General features: G+C 42.6%; 1 protein-coding gene across 2 annotated transcripts in view; it reads right to left on the reverse strand.

Moving 5' to 3' along the window:
- SMC1B (structural maintenance of chromosomes 1B) overlaps window positions 1-27,182 on the reverse strand; it is a 76,424-nt gene that overhangs the window by 594 nt on the left and 48,648 nt on the right. Inside the window, exons 15-24 of one of the 2 annotated variants that reach the window (XM_059187255.1) lie at window positions 25,869-25,975; window positions 14,642-14,783; window positions 13,659-13,804; window positions 12,205-12,358; window positions 9,609-9,707; window positions 7,458-7,614; window positions 6,448-6,602; window positions 5,489-5,640; window positions 3,598-3,667; window positions 1,108-1,218 (exon numbers count right to left, since the gene is read on the reverse strand). In XM_059187255.1, the coding sequence (XP_059043238.1) occupies window positions 1,108-1,218; window positions 3,598-3,667; window positions 5,489-5,640; window positions 6,448-6,602; window positions 7,458-7,614; window positions 9,609-9,707; window positions 12,205-12,358; window positions 13,659-13,804; window positions 14,642-14,783; window positions 25,869-25,975 (1,293 nt within the window). Of the gene's footprint in view, window positions 1-1,107; window positions 1,219-3,597; window positions 3,668-5,488; window positions 5,641-6,447; window positions 6,603-7,457; window positions 7,615-9,608; window positions 9,708-12,204; window positions 12,359-13,658; window positions 13,805-14,641; window positions 14,784-25,868; window positions 25,976-27,182 lie in introns of those variants that run through there. The other variant, XM_059187256.1, reaches the window with a different exon arrangement.

Below are 27,182 nucleotides of genomic sequence, written 5' to 3' on the forward strand. Positions count from 1 at the left end.
AGGAAGGGCCACTAGGGAGCCTGGATTTGCACTTAAAAAGGGGCCCTTTTAGAGCCACTGGTCTCCAGTTATGCGAGCTTCACACCTGTGCACATGCCAGCCCAGAGTACATCAGTGGCTCACAGAGCGCGGTGAGCAAGGGGCTGCGGACAAACAGCGGCTCAGGAGGGGCGCCGGCAGCGGACACAGGCGTCCCACTGGCTAAGGACATGTGCCACTGCAGGGGCAGGCAGTCGCTCCACCTCCCCACACTAATGTGCACCTCGCCCTCACCTGCCTCCCTGACCCAGATGCCCCAGACCCCTTCTTCTCTGAGCCTGGAATGGTGTGGAAGCCCCAGTGCCAGCCAGCGGCCCGTGGCGGACTCCTCACCAGGTGCGTCTGCCCTGTGCACCTACAGTGCCCGTGAGAGTGAGCGTTTGGCCTCGCTCAGCTGACTTTGCCGGTCTGATGTACAGAGCCCCAGCCCCAGAGAACCAAAGATGGGCAGAGGAAAAAGATCCGTTTTGCTCTCCTGCGCTGGTATGAGAATTTCCAGCGGCCCCTAACGTCTTGGAGGGACAGGAAGGGAGGCTAATTTTTATCTTCGTTTAAATGAAAACTCGGGAAGTCAAGTGTCCCCAGACTGAACAATCTGAACTTCCTGAGCTGATGGAGTAGCTGAAGGAAGGTGAATTCTGAGTCACTAGACAACCTGGAGTGTCTGATCAATTCTTTCCTCTAGTCCTTTTAAAAGCTAAATGGGGTCCTTTAGTGCGGCCCACAATGCATTTGTTTTGCCTGAAACATTCAAACACTGGAAAATATGAAACAATATTAATATTTGCTGGGTATGTCAGTGTGTACCTTAACAAAGCTATCCCACTGTTTTGCAAGTTTGGATTTGCCTTTTCACTTGAAGCATATCTTAAAAATATCTGTGTACTGCCATAGAAAAAAATTAGTTTTTAAAATCTTATTTGGTTTTAAAAAAGTCACTTAAGCCTGTATTTATCAGGCGTGGCGATGTGGAAATCAAACCGTGTCTCCAGACTGCACTGGTGCGCGTGGGGAGGTGTCGGGAAGCAGCCGAGGGACGCTTCTCCTCTCCCCGTTGCTGGTCTTTACCTCTGGATAGACGCCGATGAGCGCGTCAGCTCGGGAGTAGAACTCCTCCTTCAGGGAAATGATGATCATTTGAAACTGTTCTTGACTCTGCTCTTTGATGTAACTTGAGACCTGAGGGGACAAAAGTCCACATTTCACCAGCAGGGAAAGGCCTTGTTGCTGGGCCCCCGGACAGTCACTGTGCCTAGTCAAGTCTCCAGCTTGGCCCGTGGTGGGTGACAAGGTACCTACTTGCCCTTCCGGTAACTCAGTAAAATCCACTATGGAAATAATTCAGATTCTAAAGTAAGAGATTAGTTAAAAACCTGTAAACCTTATTAAATCTATCATCTAAAATGTCAAGAATGTTTTTAAGAACAGAGCACTAATTTGAGACACCGTCCGGTGAAATTGCAGTCAGCGTTCCTAACTGAAACTGACACCCAAACGCTATGTGCGCGTGCGGACCGACTGGTATTTAAACTTACAGTTTCCTGTGGCAGGAAAGCCAGGAGTGGGAAAAATGGCAATTATATATGTATTCAGGACCATAATATAATTATTTGGTTGGAGTTGAACTCAGTGGCTCCTTCAGGAAGCTCAAATCCAAGTCACGAGAATGAGAACAAAGTGGGCTCTGGATGGAAATGTCTTGTTGAATAAACTACTCAGAACCCAGAGAAAGATGGGGAAGAACGTGGCCACAGTTTCACAGATGTTTGCCAATTCCCAGCAGGTGTCTGCAGGGCCATAAGGGCTCTTCTCTGTCTGTGTCAGTCCTGACTGCACCAAGGCTGTGGAGGCAGGCACGGCAGCCCCGGGCGGGGAGCGAGTCACTAGCCCAGGTGAGTGATGAAGAGGGGGACCGCCCTTGGCTAAGAGGCTGGATCCACCAGGCAGAAGGAACTCCATCCGGCATTTGAGGTGATGGGAGCCACTAGAATGTGGCACTGTGATGTCCTGGGATTCTGACACAAGTGGAAGGTGCGGCAGAAGGCATACGTTTGGCCTGGAGAGTTACTTGTAAATGGGGGCACTGGACCATGGGAAGGGCGGGGGAGCTACTTCGGGTCTCGTTGTCCTACGTCTGCTCATACTCAGGGCAGTAGAGTGGCCAGGAGGGTAAACCTCAAGGGAAGACTGAAAGTTAAAAGGTTTTTAATACAGAGGATGGCTGCCAACAGAAAAGCCTTAAGTAGGAGTCCCTAGAGATGGCGGTGATACAAACATCTACATTTTGCTACCTTAAAAGAGGCAATCCGCAAAAACAGATGCCACCCCAGCACACACAGTGTGGGTGCGGAGTGCCTGGAGCGCGCTCTTGGAGATTTCTCCCACAGGAGTCAGGCCATTGACTCCAATTAGCTGATGCACACTGGCTGGCATTCAAGAGAAACAGATTTTCTCTTGCCCCACGTCTTCCTTCCCTGGTCACCCTGAAGCCTTGTGGGTCCCAGAAGGTGGCTCTGTGCTGTCCTCTACAAGGTTCAGGGGACTGGGGATCCGTTTTCTAAATTTTGTGACTGTGGAGCTGACAGGCTGTCCTCAGGTGCTCAGTGCCCCGTGTGGGAAGCAGGGGCCGGGAGAAATCCGGGTCGGAGGAGGCCAGACTGAGCAGCGCTGGGGGAAGACCGGCCCTTCCCGGCAGACTCCACAGACGGAGAGAGCAGGCAGGCCAGCTTCAGAGACAGCCTGCCGGGGTGGCCCCGGGCACTTAAGACACTGTTCTGAGAAGGACTCCTTAGCCAAGCTCACAAGACTAAGGTATACAGCAGGACGCCAGCTTCCACTGGGCCTGGAATCAGAACAATCAGAACCAGAGCCTGATTCACGCATCCCCGAAACGACAGCCCAAGCTGTAGGACCATGAGACCAGAGTCTGCGGGCCGGAGTTATCCCGTCACTCAGTAGCCACGGACCAGGCACTTGCCAGAGACCAACTCTGGCCTTTGGTTGGGCCTCTGTTCGCATGTCAGAAAGTCACAGTGGGGGGAGGTGGCTTCAGTGTTGCCCTCTTTCGGGGGGCTTTCTAGGTCTACGCTGTCATCTTCACGATGCGGACCTGTTTCCTTAGTTCCCTCGTCTCAAATCCTGACAACAGGATCCTGAAGTACAACAGTTGGATAAGTTTTAATGAATTCATGGGGGGGCAGAATTTGGGGCTTTGTTAACAACTGATTTGGTCCTATTTGCCACAGGGCCTCTGCGTGATCCTCTAGGTCCCAGTATCTAGATCTGGGGACAAGTTACCCACTAGCAATGCTGTGGATTCAGTATAACAATCCTCCTCCGACTCCCTGTTTTGATTCCCCAATAATTCATTGAGAGTCCCCGAAACCTTGAATGAAAACTAATTTTCAGATACTTAGATTTTTAGATACTTAGATTTGATGTTTAATCAGCAATTATCCAACAAACCGTGTGTGTTCAGGATAAACCGTCTTTCTGACCAGACCGCGATCCTCGAGTGCTGTGTGACCTACGGGAAGTTAACAGCAGAAAAAACCTGACCTTGCCAATGTTTGTGTTGTCCAGAGCCGCGTCTACTTCGTCTAACACAAAGAACGGAGCAGGCCGGAAACTGGAACGAGAGTACAGCCCGGTGAGTCACGGCTTTTTACTACGAGGGTTAACGGTATTCAGAGAAAATAAGATAACATCATCTTGGATGCTTTAGCCTCAGTCACCCAGGAGCCCGCCGATGCTACATAGAATGTGCAACGCTTGGTCCGCGTCTCCCGTGACCGTTGCACGTGGCACCTGGGGCTGCCCCAGTCCGTAGCTCTGGCGTCAAGGATGACCGTCTACTCCCCCGACATGACCCCTTGCTCCTTCCATCTCTTCCGCCAGCTCCTCTCCGTGCAGTGCCCTTGGGCTGCTCACCCACTGGTCAGCTCCCCCGGTGACTCCATCTCCTCTCAGGGTACCGATACCATCCACGTGTGGACGGCTTCCACGCCTGCCTCCCACGGCCAGCGGCTTACTCCACAGCTCCGTGTGGGTGTCTAATAAACAGCTCAAGCTCATCCCAAATCCCGCTCCTCACCTGGCCCTTCAGACCGACTCTCTGCCAACGTCTTCCCGCTCTGGTTGATGAGGGGTCATCCTTGCCACGTCCTTCACACCCCATGCCTTGTCTGCTCGCCTCTGCTCTCACCCTCGTCCAGCCTACCCTCATCTTCCACCTGGACTGCTACAGCAGCTTCCTAGCCCTGTGCCTGCCACTGTTGTACACAGTCTATTCGCTACCGATGCCAGGTTCTCGCTGGCCTCAGGACATTTGCACTTGCTGTTCTTCATGTCTAGAACATTCTTCTCTTAGCTATCTGCAAGACTTGCTCCCTTCCTTCCTTCAAGTCTTTGTACCAACACTGCCTTCTCAAACAGGCCTCGCAGGTGGCTCTTTAATGCCGCAAACCCTACACTGCTCCGGCTTCTTAGGGCCTCCACTCCCTACTTTGTTTCTTCTCTGTAGCATCTGTCATTTCCCAATAGTCTCGGTGTTGGAGAATTAGTTTACTAGTCTATCTTCTCATTTGTCTTCCCCAATAAAAATGAAGTCTCTCCGAGGCAAAGATTTTGTTCTGTTCACTGCTGTCTCCAAAGCCTACACCAGCCCGTGACACACAGTGGATATGTAGTGTCTGCTGAATAAAGGAGGGCAGTGGCACCTGGTACTAGCTCTGTTCTGAGACTTGCTCAGAACAGGCTTATGGTTTGATTCCTGCTGCCTGCTCTCCCCAGGTCTGCTGGCTTTAATGCTATTGTCTGTGCCTGTCCTGTACCGGCCTCTTTTTTTTTTTTTTATCCCTGGGAGCAGTAACGAGCAGCTGGAGAACTTAGGTTAATCTTCCTGGTCACGGAAGCAGAGAGAAGGCAACACGGGCACCTAGATCTTCATCTAAGGATTTGCATGTTGCAAGTCATTTGCCCTAATTTTAGCTAATCTTTTGATTTACTTCACCAACTGCCACCATGACTAGTGGAAACGAGGTTAAACATTTTTTTCAGAAGAAATGCTTCACTTAACATTCTCTACATAAACACAGGTCTCTGAATTGGCGCTAGGAAAATAATATACAGGTCGGGAGTTTTTGTTCCCTTTGGGTTTGTTGTTAACTGTTGGCAATCCTGATTTCACTTCTGGCTGTCAGTATTTTTTCTTTCTTTTCTGTAAAGCTGGAATATAAGTAGCTACTGATAATTATAGAGATTTAATGAAACTCTGTCAAAGACTGAATTGTGTGTTTGATTTGCAGTCTAAATTATTATAGGCCTAAAACAAGCCTGAATGTTGTCTGGCTCAGTAAAGCAGTTTTGTATCACACATGCTAAAACACCTTCTGTGGAAGGGTCCATTTTGTTTCTGCCCTGATGCAGAATCAGGTCACTGGGACCTTACCTGTGCACGGCGAACAGGAGGGCTAACGCGGCTACGCACTTTTCTCCCCCTGACAGATTGTCCATTGGCATGAACCGTTTGCCTGGTGCCACGCAGTTATAGCTAATTCCTTCTAGGTAAGGCTCTTCTGGGTTCTCTGGGCTAAGAAATGCCTGAAACACAGGTTATTTATTTAGCAAAATCAGAAAAGCCATTAGTAAATTTCAACTTCAAAAACTGCAACAGAGTTTGGCTGCAAAATATTCTGCCGGTTAGGTTTTCCTCCACTGTGATGGCAAAACATGAGTGCCCGCGGCTCGTGTACAGAGCTGGCTCTACAGTGTAGTCACAGGAAACAGGGCTGCTGGGTGTGGAGCAGAGGGAGAACATGCTCACACACACGAAGAATCAGGCCTCCCCACAGGCCTGCCATGCAGACCTCAGCAGCACGTGCCACGAACTGGACAAAAACAGTCTCATTCAGTGCACTTGGGGCCCATTTCCCAGCCACTTACTGAACACCTACTGTGGGCCAGGTACTGTGGCTACAGAGATGAACCCAGGAGTTACTGGGTTTATTTCAGTCTTGCTTTACTGAAAATAAGTAACTATTTGTGGCTAAAATTTTAAAAAATGATCCAGGATCAGCTGTTGGCCACAGAACACCCCGAGAAAGGTAAAAGCAGGTGTGGCAAGTTACCAGACAGCAGAACTGCAGCACTGCAGAGAATCTGGAAACTAAGTGACCTAACCCCTCTTTCAGATGAAGAGATGGCCCAGAGAGATTCTGCCTTGTCCAGGCTAGCCAGTGGTAGAGTGAATGGGATCTAGAACACACAGTTACTATGGTAACTGATCTTCTGGAACTGACTTTGCTCCAGAAGTGGGTCACTCAGATGATGTGACATTTATTTCCCACCAGAAAAAAACCACCAGCAACACAAAGTTCCCAGGAACATCGGTGGGTGAAAAATACATACTTGGGCACTGACGTTTCTGCAGAGCTTCTTGTAGATTTGATCGATTGAGATCGAGACGTGCTCAAAACACTGGCTGAAAAGGTCATATCTCCTTTTTTTCACCTGTTCAAACTCTTGCCTACACATTCTGGCTTCCTTTCTGCTGGCCTCAAAAGCTAAGAGAAAATCAATGTTCTTTATTTTGCAGACCACTGAGGGGCTGGCTCCTCTTATTTCAATTTTAAAGCACAGAATATTATTATTAATTTTCTTTTAAGATTTTGAGAGAAAGCACACAAGCAGGGGGAGCAGTGGGGAGAAGGTGAAGCAGGCTCCCTGTTGAGCAGAGAGCCTGATGCGGGGCTTGATCCCAGGACCCTGGGATAGTGACCTGAACCGAAAGCAGGTGCTTAACAGACTGAGTCACCCAGGCATCCCGAAAGCACAGAATATTTTTAAAAACTGGATTTTGAGTTTGGTTGTCTTGAGTAAAATCTACACTTAAAATATCCTAATTGTTATTAATTCCAAGAACATGGCTCTTAAAATTGATGAGCCCTTTATCTGCTAGGGCTAATTTTAAGATAATAATGACAAATTCTGAAAGAGTATCTAATATGACCATCCTGCTTGTATAAAAAAAAAAAAATACCTGTTCTAAAATAACCAATACACCTGGGGTGCCTGGGTAGCTCAGCTGGTTAAGCGTCTGACTCTTGGTTTCGGCTCAGGTTAATTTCAGCATCATAAGCTTGAGCCCACATGGGGGTGGGGGGTAGTCTCTGTCTCGAATAAATAAATGTTTAAAAAAATAACTAATACACTTCTTTTTAAGTTAAAGCAGAACACTTTTAAGAAGGAAGCAGTGCATATTAAAAGTGCACATTACTATAAGACAACAGAGGAAGATATACAATACAAATAAATAAAGCTAGATAAAAATAAAGCTACAGTTGCTAATAAGTGTTACCGAGATCCAAACCCATCAACCCAAGAACATGGCCTTGCCAGCAGCTAGAGCTCAGGCTCACCGTCTGTGGACTCCTGAAACTTGTCTCGGACAGTCTTCAGGTTCTCCAGGGCTCGCAGGTTTGGGGCCGCCGTCTTCAGCAGGACGTCCTCCTGGGACGCCACCTGCTGCAGCAGGAACCTCAGGCAGGCCTCCACTTCCTTATCAGTTTGTAAGGCCTGTTAGCCCGCAAGGAACAGGGATTAGCTTGCTCTTCCAAACTGCTGAGTAATTAGGGCCCTTCAGAATCCACCCCCTGCCTCCCTCCTTCCACACCCACGCACTCCCTCGCACAAAGCCGTCAGGGTCTGAACCGCACTAGTGCTCGCTTCCGGAGCAGCTGCGCATCTGCGGCTCCGCTGTTGGAGATGCCTCTCGCCCGGACCACGCTTCCCTCCTGCACTTCGTGGTCTGGCTAAAGGGCAACAATTCACATGGTACCTTCGCTTACTCATTCATTACAAAATACTGACCATTTCCTATGTCGGAGACACTCAGTGATGAAAACTGCTCTGGCCTTGCCCTTAGAGAGCTCACAGGAAGGTCAGACATACACATGGGCATTGACAAGCGCCTGAGATGCTCTGACCGGCAAAAGCACAGGTAGCATGAGACAGGGAGAAGGGATCTAGCCCACGAGGAGGGGTCGAGGAAGCTAAACCAGAACAACGGATAGAGCCTGAGTGAGGAGGGAAGGGAAACAGTGGTGCTGGCCTGGTTTTCCAGGAAAGCCTTCTTGCTTTCCCAGGATCTTTAATTTATATGTGATAAAGGCAATGTTTTAAGTCATTGAGAAGAGAATTCCTTGGAAAATGTTGCATAAACTGGCTCCATAGGTAACTTTTTTTTTTTTTTAAAGATTTTATTTATTTATTTGACAGAGATCACAAGTAGACAGAGAGGCAGGCAGAGAGAGAGAGAGAGGAGGAAGCAGGCTCCCTGCTGAGCAAAGAGCCCGATGTGGGGCTCGATCCCAGGACCCCGAGATCATGACCCGAGCCGAAGGCAGCGGCTTAACCCACTGAGCCACCCAGGCGCCCCTCCATAGGTAACTTCTTAAAAGCAGACTCTTACCTTTTACCATATGCCAAAATAAATTTCAGATGAATTAAATAGGTAATGAAAGCAAAACCATGAACAGGATAAATATTTACTCAGTAATAATGTGGGGAAGGATTTTCTAAAATGAAAGCACTAAATAGATATAGAAAAGACAAAGCTTTTTTCTGATTGCCTAAAAATAGCATAAACAGTCCAAGAGCCCAGTGAATAACCAATACTAACCCAAGAACACAACACATATCAAGAACACGAAATTAAAAGATGTGGCGTTGCCACCTGCCATCCACGCTCCACTCCCTCCTTTCTCACGGAGCCTGTGCTTGACCATTTCTCCCTCAAGCTCCCACTGTAGCTGGGGGTGGGGGTTGGGGGACCCTGTTTGATGTAAGCCTAGACCACCCCGTGCCCAGAGCTTTTGGTGGGGAATGAACATGTGGTCCAGTTCAGGACACTGAGATGCGGACACAGTTCCGAGAGGTCTGTCGGACAAGCCCTCTTCCACTTTTAAGAACATGTCACTACAAAGGCAGCCTGTCTCTTCTCTGAAGGTCATGGCTGTGTGTGGCTGGAAAGCCAAGAATGTCCAGTCATTTTGCCCTCACCACGAGAGGCAGTCTTAGGATGGAGTCAAAACAGAAAGAAACCTAGCATCGTAGGAACTTATAGGGATGTCTGTGACAGAGCCAGAGCTGCCCAATTAAAGAGCCCTTGAAACCGGACCCCAGATATGTGCCCTACAGCCGTGAAGGTGGTGTCCCCTACTGCAGGGGCCGCTAGAGTACAGTGGCTACTCTGTCTCTCGCACAATTGCTCGGAGACTAATAATCATGGTGACTCTCCAAGGAAAAAGTCCTTCAAAAAATGCTGACCATAGAAGCTTTTATTCTTTGGGAAAAAATTTCATAGTACTCATGTTCTGCTGAACACACAGTGAGAAGTGGTCATCTCAACATTCTTAAAAAGCTACCTACTTAATACCATTTCTTCAGACGACGTTAAGAAATCTACTTTTCTCTCTGAATGTAGGCTCTATGGTCCAAAACGTGTGCTGTAGCACATTTAAACATTCATTGTCACAATGAGTCAGTCCTAATGGGAATCTTTTGATTACCTTCAGATCATCCGTCAGAGAGCTGTAGTCTATCTCGAGGGCTTCTTCTTTCTCATAGATGTCGACCGTTGCCTGGGTACTTTCTGCTTCAGTTCCCAACTGAAACGCAGAGGAAGCCCTTTGTTATATGAAATGGTGATCTCATCCAACCGCCCAAGGCTTCTGGTTGATGCCCACCTCACTCCTTACTGGGGCCTCCAAGGCCATGTCGATCTGGCGACAAGATGCCCAGGTGCTTCCACCTGCACGGTAGGAGTTCAGAACTAGTGATCTAGTGCAGTCTCCCTCATAACAGAAGGAACTTCTGCAAGAGCCCTGGTAGGTCTAGTTAATGTACCCTTTTTTTTAAAAGATTTTATTTGTGAAAGAGAGAGAAAAAGAGAGAGCAGATGAACAGCGACAGACAGAGGAGAGGGAAAAGCAGGCTCCCCCCTAAGCAGAGAGCCCAATGTGGGATGTGATCCCAGGAGCTGGGATTATGACCTGAGTTGAAGACAGATGCTTACCTGACTGAGCCCCCCAGGTGCCCACATATCCTCTATCTGAACACCTCCAGTAGAAGGGAAATCTCAGGTCCCACCTCTCAATTATGGGAAGACAATTACTCCTGTAACAATTATTATAAACATTTCTACCCAGTGATCCTCATTCAGCCCACTGGAGAGAGACACTTTAGATCTCATGCCTTTTCTATTTCAGGCTTTACAGAGAACATTTTGTACAGCATCCCCACTACACAGCCACTTCTGGATGTGCCTACAAAATTCCGATCAGGAAGCTCACCACAATAGGCCCTCCATATTTCCAGTAGAAATTGTTCCCTAGGAGAGGAAATCTGTCTCTGTGGCCTCTACTCCCCAACCCTATATCCCCCTTGGGACCAGAAAGAACAAATGCGATCCTCCTCCTGGGACGGACAGTCCTCCAACGGAGGAGGACGGCATATTCCCGAGCCTTCCCTTCCCAGTACAACACGGTCTGGACCTTTCCACTATCCTGAACGCTTTACTCTTTAGAAGCATCATACTTTAAAAAGTGAATGCAACCCTATCACTTTTTCTTTTGAGATAATGATTCAGTATTATTCCAGTGTAAGGCCTTTAAAACTTGCTCTGAAATACCCCACCACGAGTATGAAATTCTTTCAAGCCAATAAAGAAGTCATTTCCGTTCAGGTGGGCATGCTGGAGAACCATACTGACGGTTCAGTAACTGAAAGCAATAGAGGAAAGCAGCGGCACGAACACTTGACCAGTAACACTCACTTCGACGTCAGCCATTAAAGTTGCTTCCTCCTCTCTGTAACCTCTTCTAAAATGACATTGCCTTTTATTTATTTTTTAATATTTTATTTATTTATTTGACAGACAGAGATCACAAGTAGGCAGAGAGGCAGGCAGAGAGAGAGGAGGAAGCACAGGTTCCCTGCGGAGCAGAGAGCCAGATGTGGGACTTGATCCCAGGACCCTGAGATCATGCCCAGAGCCGAAGGCAGAGGCTTAACCCACTGAGCCACCCAGGCACCTGGCATTGTCTTTTAAACAGATGTTCTGTTTCTTTCTGTAGTATGATAACTATTGTTTTTCGGCTCCCATCTATTTTTGCTGTTCACAGACCCATCCCTTCTCTCTCTGCTCCTACAAAAGTGAACCCATGACCCACAGTTCTTCTCCAGGATTTTCCTAACAGAGAGCACAGGGGAGAGTTCTCTTTCCCTCTGGTCAGAGCTGGTGGTTACAGCTGCAGCCATGTGGTGAAAGCCAATTTGGGAGAACAAAGCCAATATATACACTGAGCCAGAAAGAGTTCTTGACAGTGTTCAAATTCCCAGACTGGGTCAGGCATGAGACCTCCCCCTATCCTGCCCCCCACCCACCCCTTTAAAGCCATCGGAGTTGGGTTTATGTAGTTTGTGGCCAGGAAAGGGTTTTCTCCTTTCCTTACCTCCTGTCTGGAATGTGACCTCTGCTACTATTGAGAAAAAAGACAAAGACTTTGTGAGTATGAGGTTATGAAATCAATACTGGCAAGAGAAGACGTGTTGGTATGAAAGATGCTTCACTCTGAAGACTCCAAAGGACTCAGGGCCTTCCTGGGGCGGAGGGTGGATGGAGGGAGTAGCTGTCCAGCTGTGCAGCAGAGGAGAGAGGGGAGGGGGAATGTGGAAGGGAGACCCCAGGGCAGAGCTCAGAGAGGACCCACGAGGCAGGACAAACCCGTCTTGTCACTGGCTGTGGACGGGGTAATGGGAACATGCACGTTCCAAACACAGCAGCAGCTTCCCTAAAACCCCACCAAAGGCCATTGACATCAACAGCTCTCGATCTCCGACTCCTCTCGGGATCTAATGTGTAGAAAAGAAACTGCGGCCCTTCCTGTGGGGCTAGGAGGACACGGATCAGCGAGAGACGTAAGAAAACTGCGTGACATGCCCAGTCCTCTGCAATGAGGACCGTGGTGGGAGGATGCCTTTCCACCCCCCGGAGCCTTAGCAGCAGAGGGAGGATCTGCGAGGCTGGGACCTCGAGAAGCAGCCAAAGGGCGTTGCAGGCAGCTGCCCGCGGCCACTTTACTCTGCAGTCCTGCGGGCGAATACCTCCACTTCAATGATGTCGTCCAGTGACCCCAACAAGAGGATGATTTCAATGTCTTGAACTTTGCAATCAAGCAGCAGATTATGTTTCTCTAGCCGTTTCTGTTCCAAAGAAGTTTGAATGATTACAACTTCTTTTTGCCATTTTCCCACTTCCCTGTAAATACACAGATATGAAAAGTGATATTTTACTCCTTATGTAAAGTTGCACCAAAGAAGAAAAATGAATGTGTTGTAAATGAATTTACATGGAAAAAAGAGTCTTTTCTTGAGTGCTATAAGTTCTAGAGTTACCTCACTGATGCTTCTAATAAAACTTTAACACTCTTGAGAAAGGCCATGACTGTAATTAGTTAATCCAAGGGAGCATTTTTAAAATAATAAAGATAATTTCTTTAATCAGGCTAGCTTTGTTTCAAAATCTGTATAATTTTTCAAGCTGCATTTCTCCTTCAATATAAGCTCTACACTTTAGACCTCAAAACAAGAGAAACAACCTTTAAACAAGAAAAATGTCTTACCAGTTAAGTCATTACATATCGAATGGTCTGAATGGTCTGAACTTTTCTATTACAGCATTAGTATAATGCTATTTTAAATGAGGGCTTGGGGATTTTACTAGTTAAAACAATGTGGGATTTTAAAGAGGATCTAGAAACAGGACCAAAAAATAAAATAAATTAAGAATATGATTTTCAAAAATATGATGATGAACAGAGATGTAGTTCTGTTTAAACTAACTACAAAAGTGAAAAAATTCAAGAGTAAATGACCTTTAAGTCCACTCAAAAATCGTAGACAAAGAACTTTCTGGCTCTATCCTGAAATGCTGTAAGTCTTCGATCAGTGGGCAAAACCATGAAATGCTGAGTTGACCAAACCAGAGCACATTTCATCTAACTGCTTACAGTCGTGCCCATCATACAGGAAAGCAGAGGTCACACTGGTGCAGCGGGTCACCTGGTTCCAAGTGTCATCGTCCCCTTCATGACAGACACACATGCTTAGCACGTGCCAGGTACTGTTCTAAGTGTCCTATGAACAGTCCCTCATTTAATTCTTACAAGTGTCCCGGGAGGCAGCCGCGGTGAGCGTCCCCAGGTTACCAGAGGAGGAAATGAAGGCGTAGTGTGTAAGTGGCAGGGCTGGGGGACGTGACCATGCAGACCGGCTCCAGACACCCCCCTGCAGGGTTTGTCCCACAAGCAGAGTCACAGGGATTTAGGGCAGGGGCTCTTAGCACAGGCCCACATTGTCATCTGCCAAAGAAAACTATTCACTCTAAACAACTAACCACCTCTTTTGGTTTTTCCCCAGATGAGAACACACTTGAAAGGTGTGATGTGGGACCAAAGGCAGCAAGGGCACAAATTCAAATAACAAAGCTTCCTACAATAAATTTCAAATTGGCAGTAAACGTCTTCAAATTGCTGGTTGTGGTCCTTCCAACTAATTACCTATCAATAGCCAGAAATCGCTTCCGCTCTTCTTCCAGCTGAGCTTGGACCTTCTCGGCGCTCGCATTCTGAGTGAGAAATACGTCCTTAAGTTGCTGCCGCTTTGCCATGAGATCATCCACAATCTGCAGACAATTTTCTTCAGCCTGAATGAAGACGATTTACATTGTAGACTCACCGTCTTTTACGTTAATAAGGCCCACAGATCATCTTAGTGTCAAGAAACCAACCCAGTGATTCTGGGATAAACCCTCGTTCTGGGTGGGGCACGAACCTCTATCCCACTCTGTGGGACCCACTCTGGCTCTACGCCTCTTGGAAATTGGCAATTCCTACCTTTCTTTGTCCTTCATTTTGGATTCATTCCTCAGCTTAATGCCATCTGACTTCTGTTCCCATTGTCCAATGAAGACGTTCTTGCTACTCGGACCTCTCAATTGGCAACCTGACAACCGCCCCCATGTCCTCTTCTCGGCACGGTGGGGTTTCTGGCTCTACGCTCTACCTCCACAACCCGTGCGACCACTCCTTTCAGAGTCCCACCCTGGCCTCAGGGCCCCGCACAGTGCTCCGGCCTGCCTGGGAGTCTCAAGCACTTACAGTTTCAATTCACTTCCAGAAACAGGCCTGGGCTCCTCCCACCCTCTGTGCCCCCCTCACTTGCCAGAGATCGCTGCTTCGGTGTCACACAGGCAGCTCCAGCTCCGCGGGTCTGGAATGTTCTCGCTCTTACTCGCTCTTCTATCCACCCATCACCCCAACTAGGACTCAGGAGTCATCACTGGCGTCCCTCCTAGGCTTAGGCTCCCACTTCAACATCCAGGAATTCGTGAAACTGCTGATTTGACTTCCAGTATTTCCCAAATCTGCCCTCCACACTTTCTGTCCCCAGGAGGACACTTCAGGAGCTCGACCCGTGTTTACTCAGTGGAGGAAGTCATCGTCTCAGTGACAGGGCGCCTCAGCCACCTGTTCTTAGTTACCTGCTTTAGGTTATCGATGTCTTCTCTGCCTTTCTGGACGGTCTCTTTTAATTTGTTGATCTTACTCAGTCTCTTCTTCAGCTGATTGCGACTGTATTCTAGTTGAACATTAAGCCGAGTTTTTTGTTTTTCAAATTCTAATCTAGTATAATAGAGCCAAGCGTTACATGTGGTAAGGAGTCTCTTAATTCTTTACTTTTTAGTTGTTATTATGAAAAATTTTAAGAAAATACAGAAGTAGAAGGAATGCTATAAGGAATTTAGTTCATGGTCAAGCCTGTTGTATCTACAGTTGTATTTGTGACTTTGCTCCAACCCTGGCACATCTCAGACATCATGTAACTTCATCAGTAAATATTTTAGTTTGTATCTCTGGAAGTGGAGTGACCATTAACACAAAACCACAAGCTACTGTAGATACAGATGATGACAATTCCTCAATATTAGATTGCTCTCGTTACCAGATTTCCGGAGTCTCATTAAAATCAAAACAAAACAGGGACGCCTGGGTGGTTCAGTGGGTTAAACCGCTGCCTTTGGTCCTGGGATGGAGCCCTGCATGGGCTCTTTGTTCAGCCGGGAGCCTGCTTCACCCTCTCCGCCCCACTCGTGCTCTATCTCCCCCTTCTCTCTCAAATAAATAAATAAATAAATAAATAAATAAATCTTTAAAAACAAAACAAAACTGGTTTGAATCAGAGTCCACACACTGCATGTGGATATGTGTTTCTTGAATCTTCTGTAATCTGTGGGCTTTCCCCTCCTCTTTAAGTTACAATTTATGTGCTCATTCTCATTTATTTAGTCTGTCTTTCCAAACGGCTAGTCACCCACAAACTGCCAACGTGGGAATGGAAGAGCACCTCTCCTGAAGCTCCTTCCCCCTTCTCCAGCCTCACGAACGCCTCATAAAGAACTGCAAGACCAGCTGTAGCTCACCCTTCCCATCCTCTCGCCCTCACATGCCCCGTGAACAGAATCCTTCAATCCAGACAGACTTTCAAGCACTAACCGTTACGAGAAACCACAACAAGAACAATAATGATAAATACAGAGTGATATTCAGTGAGAGGTCACTGGGTGCCAGCCTGCCACATGTGCTTTTACACGTGCTTTAGTTGTAGGACTCTGAGAGGCTAATACCACTCTTGCTGTAGATAAGGAAGCTGAGCAGACACGGCACAGAGCCGAGTTTGTTGCCCCAGGCTACCCCATGAGGAAGTGAGGGAGCCCCGGTCTGGTCCGAGACACACTCAGAGTCTCTGCTCTTAACCATCGAGCACAGTGCCCGCAGGGGGAGTTCAGAACAAATTCTTGAAGGATTTCTTCCTGCTGCAGGAGGCAGACATGCAGACTATGGGAAACACCTCTTCACTTGGCTCGGGAGCACCATACCGCTCTGGCTTTCCTGCTCCCTTACTGGCTGCTCCTTTGATGGTTTCTGGTGATCTTACCCAGGCTTTAAGTACCACCTGCATACAAACAATCCCAGAATTTATACCTCTAGCCAGGACCTCTCCCATGGACTCCTAACTTATAGACTCAACTGCCTACTCCACATCTCCAAGCAGATGTCAAAGGCATCCCAGTGCACATAATGGGTAAGTTACTAGAAGTCGTAAGAGGTTTTAGCAAAATCATGTTACAATCGAAAATTTGATAGCATTTTTCTACACCAGTAGGAACCAATTAGAAAAATATTATAAAAATAAATATTACTCATAAGAGGAAAAAAAACCTATAAAATATCTGGGAAGTAACTTAAGATCACACAAGATCTGTATGAAAAAAACCTTTAAAATTCTAATATAGGATATGGATGATTAGAATAAATGAAAAGACATATTAGGTTCTTAGGTGAGAGGATTTGATATTTTGAAGATGTTCTTTCCAAATAAATCTATAAATCTGACACAATCTCAATCAGAATTCCTGTAGGATTTTTATGAGAAACCCAATGAACATATATAGGCATAGTTCTTTAAAGAAAATCTATCAAAGTTCAAGTAGACTTCAGAAAAAAGAATATGATAGGGACTAAAAAGGGGCATTTCACAGTGATGAAGGGATGAATTCACCAAAAAGACATAATGTTCCCAAATTATGTATGGACCTAACCACAACACTGTAGAACACATGAAGTAAAAACTGACAGAACTGGAAGAAACTAAAAGATCCAAAAGTATACTTGGAAATGTCAACACTCCTCTCAGTGTTTGCTGAACTAGCCAGAGGACCAGTAAGTATAGAGAGTACTTGAGTGATACCAACCAACTTGGTTTAACTGACACCCAAAGAACATTCCACCCGCCAGCAGGTACCTATTAAACAACACACTGCTAAATGCCCCATGGGTCACTGAAAGAAATCATAAGGGATATTAGAAAATATTCTGAATGGAATGAAAATACAACATACCAGAAGTAGTAGGATACAGCTTAAGCAATATTTACAAAGAAATATAGTTTAAAATTCTTGTATCAGAGGGGGGTCTGCGTGGCTGAGTTGGTTAAGCATCTGCCTTCAGCTCAGGTTGTGATCCCACAGTCCTGGGACTGAGCCCCACATTAGGCTCCCTGCTCAGTGGGGAAATTGCTTCTCTCTCTCCTTTTGCCCCTCCCCCTTCTTATGCTTGCTCTCTCTCAAATACATAAATAAAATCTTTAAAATAAATAAGTAATTAGAATGCTTATAATAGAAAACAATTAATCCAAAATAAGTAGAAGAAAGAAAATAATAAAGGTAAGAGCAGAAATCAACCACACAGAAACAGACAAACTACAGAGAAAATCAGGCCAAGTGAAATAAGTCAAGCAGAGTCAATTATCATATGGTTTCACTTATTTGTGGAGCATAACAAATAGCATGGTGGACATGGGGGGAGTTAGGAGAAGAGAGTTGGGGGAAATTGGAAGGGGAGGTGAACCATGAGAGACTATGGACTCTGAAAAACAATCTGAGGGGTTTTAAATGGTGGGGGGGTGGGAGGTTGGGGGAACCAGGTGGTGGGTATTAGAGAGGACATGGATTGCATGGAGCACTGGGTGTGGTACAAAAACAATGAATACTGTTATGCTGAAAATAAATAAAAAATAAATTAAAAAAAGAAACAAAATGTATAAGAAAATTTTAATCACACATACACACAAAAAAAAAATCAATGAAACCAACAGCTGCTCTTAGAAAGGATTAATAATAAATTAATACACTTACAGCTAGGCATTAAGAAGAAAAGAAAGAAGACAAATCACCAATATCAGAAATAAAAGAAAGGACACCAGTACAGATCCTACAGACATCAAAAAGGCCAGAAAGCAAATATTATTAATAACTATGTTAATAAAGTTGACAACCTGGATGAAACACAAAAGTTTCTCGAAAGACACAAACTACCAAAACTCACTCAAGAAAAATGATATCCTGGGGGCACCTGGGTGGGTCAGTCATTAAGCACCTGCCTTCAGCTTAGGTTGTGCCTGGGACTGAGCCCTGCCCTGGGCTCTCTACTTGGTGGGAAGCCTGCTTCTCCCTTTTCTATTCCCCCTGCTTGTGTTCCCTCTCTCCCTGTTGCTCTCTGTCAAATAAATAAATAAGATCCTAAAAAAAAAAAGAAAAAGAAAAAGAAAAAGAAAAAAAAGAAAGGAAAAAGAATATGAATAGCCCTATATCTATTTTTTAAAAAGATTTTATTTATTTATTTGAGACAGAGAGATAGCAAGAGAAAGCATGAGCAGAGTCAGGGGGAGAGGGAGAAACGGGCTCCTCACTGAGCAGGGAGCCCAATGCAGGGCTCAATCCCAGGACCCTGGGATCATGACCTAAGCCAAAGGCAAAAGCTTAATAGACTGAGCCACCCAGGCGCCCCAGCCCTATATCTACTAAAAGAACTGAATTTGTAACTAAAAACCTTCCATAAAGAAAAGTGGGTGGCCCCAGTTGCTTTACTGGAAAATTTTACCAAACTTTTATGAGAGAAATAATACAAAATTCTACAAAAACCCTTCCAGAAACCACAAGAGGAGACAACAATTCTTGACTTATTTTATGGGTCTCACATTACCCTGATAGAAAAACATGGTAAAGATATTGCAAGAAAACAAAACTATATATTAGTATGCTCATGAATGTAGATGCAAAAATCTTACTGAAATTTTAGCAAATCAAATCCAGAAATATTTGATTTTAGCAAATCAAAATAAAAAATACAAATATGACTGAGTGTGCTTATTCCTAGGTATATAAAGTTGGTTTAACATCAATCAATATAATTTACCATATTAATAAGTAACAACAGAACCCTAACCAAGCACTCACTCAAAAAATGGCAGAAAAAGTATTCTACAGAATTCAATATTCATTCCTAAAACATTTCAGCAAACTAGAAATAAAAAGGAACTATCTCAACCTGCTAAAGGGTACCCTAATGTTAAAACCATACTTAACCATGAACGAGTGAATGCTGTGGCCCTAAGACTGGAAGAAAGTCAGGATGTGTGCTCCTACCACGTCTTTTGTTCAACATTGTACTGGAGGTCCTAGTTAGTGCAATAAGGCAAGAAAAAAGAAATAAAAGGTGCACTAACTGGAAAGGAAGAAATAAAATTTTTTGTCAATGAAATATGATCACCTATGTAAAAAATCCTAAGGAATCTACAAAAGAGCAGCAAAATTACAGGATACAAAGTCAATTTATAACAACTAATCCTGTTTAGGGGAGCCCAGGTGGCTCAGCTGAGCATTGATTTCAATCCAGGTCATGATCTCAAGGTCTTGAGATCAAGCCCCATGTTGGATTCTGTGCTCAGCGCAGAGTCCGAGATTCTCTCCTTTCCTCTTGTCCCTCACCCCATTCTCTCTAAATAAATAAATAAATAAATAAAATCCTAAAAAAACTTATACCAATCTTAATTCAATATACTAAGAACATCTATTTGTAACTGATAATTACAAACAATTCTATAAATAATAGCATAAAGATATAAGGTACTTACAAAAAACTGAACAAAATATAAGACCTGTACACTGAACATCAAAGAACATTAATGAGAGAAATTAAGGAAGATCTACATTAAGTGAAGACAGACACTGTGTTCATGAATACTGTTAAAATGTCAATTCTTCCCAAATTGGTTAATGGATTTAACACCGTCCCAATCAAAATCCCAGCAGACTTTTAAGAACAATTGAAGAGCTGATCCTAAAATGTACATGGAAATGCAAAGGACATAGAAGAGGCAAGGTCTTGACCCTCCTTGTTCACTGCTGTAATCTCAAGTGCCTAGAACGGTTCCTGGCTCATGGGATGCCTACAGTAAATAGGTGTTGAATGAATGAATGGACCATGAGAGAATTAGAATTAAAGGAAATGGGCCAAAATATTGATGGTTTTTATTTCTGGACAATGGGATAATGACTGATCTTTTAAAAAGTTTTCTCTATGTTCATCAAGAGGCACATACTACTTTTGTATTTAAAAATTCTACTTGAGGGAGCCTGGGTGACTCAGTTGGTTAAGCATCTGCCTCCGGCTCAGGTCACAGTCCCAAAATTGAGACCCACATTAGGCTACCTACTCAGCAGGGAGTCTGCTTCTCCCTCTCCCTCTGCCCCTTCTCTTGCTCTCTCTCTTTCTCTCAAATTCTTAAAAAAATAAAAAAAATTATACTTGATTATATGAAAACCACAGTTGGGGCTCCTGGGTGGCTCAGTCAGTTAAGTATTCAACTCTTAATTTTGGCTTAGATCATTATCTCGGGTCGGAGAGCCAGTCCCGCGTTGGGCTCTATGCTGGGCATGGAGCCTGTTTGAGATTCTCTGTCTCCCTCTCCCTCCACCCCTCTACCCATAGCCCCCATTTCTCTAATAAATAAAAACAAAAGCCCATAGTTAAGATTATGCTCAATGGGGGAAAACTGAGAGCTTATTCTCTAAGGTTAGGAATAAGACGAGGATGTCTACTCTCACCACTTTTATTCAAAATAGTACTGGAAGTCCTAGTGATAGCAACCAGATAAGAAAAAGACATAAGAAAAATCCAAATTGGTAATGAAGGAGTAAAGCTTTATTTGCAGAGGACGTGATACTATATATAGAAAACCTTGAGGACTCCAATAAAAAACTACTAGAAGTGACAGATAAATGAATTCAGTAAAGTTGCAGGATACAAAATCAATCTACAGAAATGCATTGCATTTCTCTACACTAATAAGGAAGCAGCAGAAAGAGAAATTAAGAAAACAATCCCATTTATAATTACACCAAAAATAATAAAATATCCAGGAGTAAGCTTAACCAAAGAGCTCAAAAACCTGTACTCTGAAAATTATAAAACACTGATGAAAGAAATTGAAGAAGACACCAAGAAATGGAAAAATATTCCATGCTCATGGATTAGAAGAATAAATACTGTCAAAATGTCTATGCTACCCAAAGCAATCCACAGATTTAATGCAATCTTACCAAAATATCAATAGCATTTTTCACAGAACTACAACAAACAATCCTAAATTTTGTATGGAACTACAAAAGACCCCTAAAAGCCAAAGAAATCTTGAGAAAGCAAAACAAAACTGGAGGTACCACAATTCCAGATTTCAGGTTATACTATAAAGTTATAGTAGTTAGAACAGTACATAACTGGCATAAAAACAGACCCACAGTTCAATAGAACAGGACAGAAAGCCCAGAAATAAACTCACAACTGTACTGTCAATTAGTCTTCAACAAAGGAGACATGAATATGCAATAGGAAAAAGACAGTCTCTTCAACAAATGGTGTTGGGAAAACTGGACGACTACATGCCGATGACTCAAACAGGGCCATTTTCTTATTCCATAAACAAAGAAGAAACTCAAAGTGAATTAGGGACCTAAATGTTAGGCATGAAACCATAAAAATCCTAGACTAGAGCACAGGCAGTAATGTCTCTGACATTGGTCACAGCAACTTTTTCCTGGATAGGCCCCTTGAGGCAAGGGAAACAAAGGCAAAAATAAACTATTGGGACATCAAAATAAAAAACCTTCTGTACAGCAAAGGAACAAACGGTCAACAAAACTGAAGGACAACCTACTGAATGGGAGAGGATATTTGCAAATGATCTATCCAATAAATATATATATATATATTATATATATATATATATATATATATATCTATTCAATGCCCCCCAAATCAAATAATCTAATTAAAAAATGGGCCAGGGCACCTGGGTGGTTCAGTGGGTTAAGCCTCTGCCTTCTCAGGGTCCTGGGATTGAGCCCTGCATTGGGCTCCCTGCTCAGTGGGGAGTCTGCTTCTCCCTCTCCCTCTGACTCTCCCCCTTGCTCATGCTCACTCTCTCTCAAATAAATTTAAAAAATCTTAAAATAATAAAATAAAAGGACAGAAGACATGAACAGACATTTCTCCAAAGAAGACATAAAGATGGCTAACAGACACATGAAAAGATGCTCAGCATCACTCATCATCGGGAAAATATAAGTAACAGTGAGATATTATCTCACACTTGTCAGAATGGTGAAAATCAAAACAAAAGAAACAACAGGTATTGGCAAGGATCTAGAACAAGGGAAACCCTTATGCACTTTTGGTGGTGCAGCCACTGTGGAAAACAGAATAGAGGTTCTTTAAAAAGTTAAAAATAGAACTATCATATAATTCAGCAACCACACTCCTGGGTATTTACCCAAAGAACAGGAAAACACTAATTCAAAGGGATATACGCATCGCTATGTTTATAGCAGCATTATTTACAATAGCCAAACTATGGAAACAGCCCAAGTGTCCATCAGGTGATGAGTGGATAAAGAAGATGTGGGATAGATATACAGAATGGAATATCATTCAGCCATAAAAGAGAATGAAATCTGGCAATTCACAACACCATCGATGGAGCTAGAGTATTAAGCTGAATGAAATAGGCCAGTCAGAGAAAGACATACACCATATGATTTCACTCCACTGTGGAATTTAAGAAACAAAGCAAATGAACAAAGGAAAAAAAAGAGACAAACCGAAAACCAGATTCTTAACTATAGAGAACAAATCGTTATCACAAGGGGAGGAGGGCGGAGGACGTATGAAATCGACAAAGGAGAGTAAGAGTGTAGTCACCTTGATGAGCATGCTGGAACACGCTCGATGAGCATGAGCTTATATTGAATATATATATATATGTATATATATATAATCATTATATTATACACCTAAAGTTAATATAACACTGTAGGCTAACTATATTGGAACTAAAATAAAAAGTAAAAACATAAGTAAAAATAAAAATTATATTTGATTTTTATATCTATAGGAGATGATAGATATTAACAAAACTTAGGCAGTAATCATTTTACAATACATGTAAGTCAACTCGTTACGCTATACACCTTAAACAGTGATGTATGTCAATTCATCTCGATAAAACTGAAAAAAAGGAGCACCCAATCAAAAGAAACCAATCATCTAGATAAGTACAGTATAGAGACCTTAAATAATCTGCAGTCATAAATGCTTTGTTTCCTATTTCTGCATGATTTGACTCCTTTTAAATATAAGATGACTATATCTCCAGCAAAGGGACTGTCCTCTAACCTACAATATAATCTTGTCATTGTCACTATTGTACCCTTATATTCAGAATTTATAGTCATAATGCCAATGCAATTATATTCAAAAACATAATACATGGATGTGGTATGAAGTTAAAAAGATGTAAGAATACACAAAAAGTAAGTATCTCTATCCCACACTCTCAGTCTCCTCAGAGGCAACCACTCTTCATGCTCTCTAAACACACGTGTACATATATTTTCCCCCCAAGAATGTCATTTGTCTCAGTTTTCTTCGTGATGCTATTGCCGTGCAGAACCTGTTATTTCTACACATTTGCATTTATCTTTTCTTTTACAGCTTCCAGCATTTATGTCATACCTTCCTTGATCTGAGATTATTTTTAAAAACTTTCTTATGACATTCTAGTATTCCTATGTTTTCATTTATTTACTGAAATCTTTGATCCAGCTGACATTAATCTGAGTCTAAGGAATGAGACAGGGATCCAAGTAGGTTTTTATCCAGGTTACAAACACATGTATCCCAACATGACTGCTGAAAGTATATTTTTTTCTCCACTGATATGAAATGCCAGTTTTATATTAACTCGAATTTCCCTTCGAGATCTGAGTGTATTTCTAGACTCCATTTATGAACAAGCACCTCAAGATTTTAGTTAATCCAACTTTACACATGTTTCAAAGTCTGGGAGTTCTAGTCTTTTCTCATTATCTTTCCCAGATTTTTCTTAGCTAGTTCAGAATATGAACTCTAGAATCATCTTATCTGTTTAAAAAAAAAAATCTTGTCCACACATATATTGAGAGGGTATGTAAATTAGAGATTAAGTTAAGGTGAACCAACTTCTTTATAAAACTGTTTATAGGGTCTTCCTATAAAAAAACTAGTATGTTTTTCTTTTTATTCAAGATTATTTCTCTGTCTTGTTTAAAATATTAGATTTCTTTTATTAAGTAAAGTCTATCCCCAATTTGGGGCTTGAACTCACAACCCCGAAATCAAGCATTGCATGCTCAACCAACTGAGTCAGCTGGGCACCCCTGAAGGTTTCTTTATGTACTTTTGGATTTAGTAAGTTTACTCCTAAGTATTTTACCTTTCTCATCTCTTAATATTTGAGGTATTTTCTCCCTACATAATTGTCTCCCTGGTAGCTTCTATATAGAAAGTCTAAAACTTTTTAAATTAACTTTTATATTTTTAAGTTTCATGTTAATATTAATATCCAGCCATATTACTGAATTCTCTTTGTTTCTAACAAAAAAGTTTCTAATTTGTTTTCCAGGAATTTCTAGATATATATCATATAACCTGCAAATAGTGGAAGTTTTATTTCCTCCTTTGCAAATGTTTATACCTTATTTCTTGTCTAACTCTATGGACTGGGATTGCTAGAAGAGCATTAGGTAAGAGTGGTGATGCCGAATATTCTGCTCATTTCTCACTTTACTAGGAACACTCCTAGTGTTCCTCCATGAAAACATGATGCTGATTTAGAAGAAGGTGTATTCTAGCTGAAATTAATGATGTACTATATGTTGGCTAAATGAATTTAAATAAAATTTTTTTAAAAGATTAAAGTATATTTAAGATTTTTAAATCAAGAACGGATGCTGAATTCTGTCAAGTGACTTCATCTTCTCTAGAGTTGTGTGATTTTTCTTCTTTGATCATTAATATGGTAAAAATTATAGCAATAATTTCTTATATTGAACCACCCTTCTATTTCTGGAATGAGGTCCACACTAGATAATGGTGTATTGTTTTGTTGGGTTGTTGCAGTTTGTTTCTAGGTAACCTTATTTTATTTCATTATTTATAGATAAGAATGATTTAGAGTTTCTTATGGGATGTGTACATAACATTTTTTGGATTTTTGCATCAGTATTATTAAATATTATGTTCATTTCATAAAAGGATGTTTCTTCCTCTTCTATAGTATGAAGCAGTTTAAATACTGAACATTTGTTTAAATATTAAATGATGAAGTTACTTGTGCCTTTAAAGTTTACTAGTTCAGTAAACTTTAAACAGTGATGTTTACTAGGATGATTCTTTGTGAGACCTCATGTGCCTGGTGAATCTGGGGAAGAGGGTGCTGGGTAAGAGGCTTTTCATGTTCTTCTCTTATGGCAACTGATCTTATATTTTTCTATCTTGGGAATATGTTATTTCTTGAAGATTATCAATTTTATCCACATACATGGGTATTTACAGAGAAATAATTAAATTATCTTACTATTTTAAAAATAACTGCTATGTGTGTAATTATGTCCCCATTCTCTTATTTTGTATACTTACGCTTTTTCTCTTTAAAAAATTATGGAATAAAAGAATTATAGCTCTTCATAAGAATATGAATGTTTACTAGCTATTTCTTGATGAACTGAAATAAAGACTCACTCAGTTGCAATTGCCTTAAATTAAGAAATTAGGGTTACAGGGGAGCCTGGATGGCTCAGTTTTGGCTCAGATCAAGATCTCATGGATCATGAGACCAAACCCCACACTGGGTTCCACACTCAGTAGGGAGTCTACTTGTCCCCACCCCACTCTTTCTCTCTAAAATGGATAAATAAATCTCTAAACAAAAAGAAATAGCAGTTACACTTATATATATGTGAGTTGCTTACTAACATTTTCTAATAAAAATACCTTTTCTGATCAATTTCTTGTTGCTGTTTAACATGTTTCTTCTCAAATTCACGAATATTTTCCACACCAATTTCTTCACAGAAGTGTTTGAAAATCTCATCTTCTACCTTTTAAATTATTTCAAAATAACTGGCTTAATAATTAATTTTAAGAAAGTATACATACAGACAATGCTTAAACCTAAATTTTTCCCACCAAGAATTTCCTATGTTAGGCCAAAAACTAATCTGAAAAGCATTATTGTACTCTGAGGAGCCACTGTTTTGTTTTGTTTTTTTCTTTAATTCCTCAAACTACACCCTCTATTTTCAAATTTCTTACTCTAAAAACTAAAGAAAAAAGCTCATAAATGGCTTTATTAACCCTTTTGGCTTTATGAAGTGTTGGAAACCAAATCAGCACCATTTCTTTATATTAGCCACACCATAGTATAACATTCTACATAAATAAGTAAAATATTCCTTAGATATGAGTGTTTATGACTATAGAGTCTCGGGCAATAGAAGCCAAAAGGACTGGAGCATAGAATTAAGACAGAAAGATTTGGAAGCTCTAGAATGAGCCAAATCCAACAAAACAACATTTAACCTTGATAGTTTTAAAGCCTTGCATTTATATATAATTACAGGATAAGAGAGACCTGTTTTAAACAGCAGGACATATTAAAATAACTTTCAGAATATAAATTAAATATGAATGGGACATGATTGATGCAGTGACAAGTTACAATGTACATAACTAGATAATCAAACCTATGGAAGGTGTCAGTTCCACGTGCTGAGGCCATGGTACTCCGCGCAGGCCGGGCAGTAGTCCGACATTAAGCTTTGCTCTGGGCATTGACAAACAACAGAGCACCCAGAGGCTGGCTGCCAGAGCTGGTTTTAAATCCACGATTAAAGCATTAGGAGTACTTAACCCGGAAAAGAGATGATTAAGGAGCAACAGAGGTGTGGTTTCAAATCTTGCGATACAAGGCAGAACAAAGCAATCGGTGGAAGTTATTAAGTGACAGTGGGACAGACAACTTTCTAAGGATTAGAGAGGATCAAGAGCAGAATGAATTAAGTCGGAAAGGTCCTGTCATTTTATCAGCAGAGGCTAGATGACCAAATCTTTGTTGCATCAGAGCCAAGCACCCCATATACATAACAAATGTTCAAGAAATAATTACTGAGGGAATGAGTAACTTTAAAAGATAATCTGAAAGAAAGGGTCTTCCTTTCTGGTGGTAAGGACAGTGGGAGAAGAAAGAGGCTGTAATTCTTACAATGGGCAAAGAGAGGCTGGAGAGCAGAGTAACTACACACTGGT

Source organism: Mustela lutreola, chromosome 8 (genome assembly GCF_030435805.1).
Source record: "Mustela lutreola isolate mMusLut2 chromosome 8, mMusLut2.pri, whole genome shotgun sequence".
NCBI classification, from domain to species: Eukaryota; Metazoa; Chordata; class Mammalia; order Carnivora; family Mustelidae; genus Mustela; species Mustela lutreola.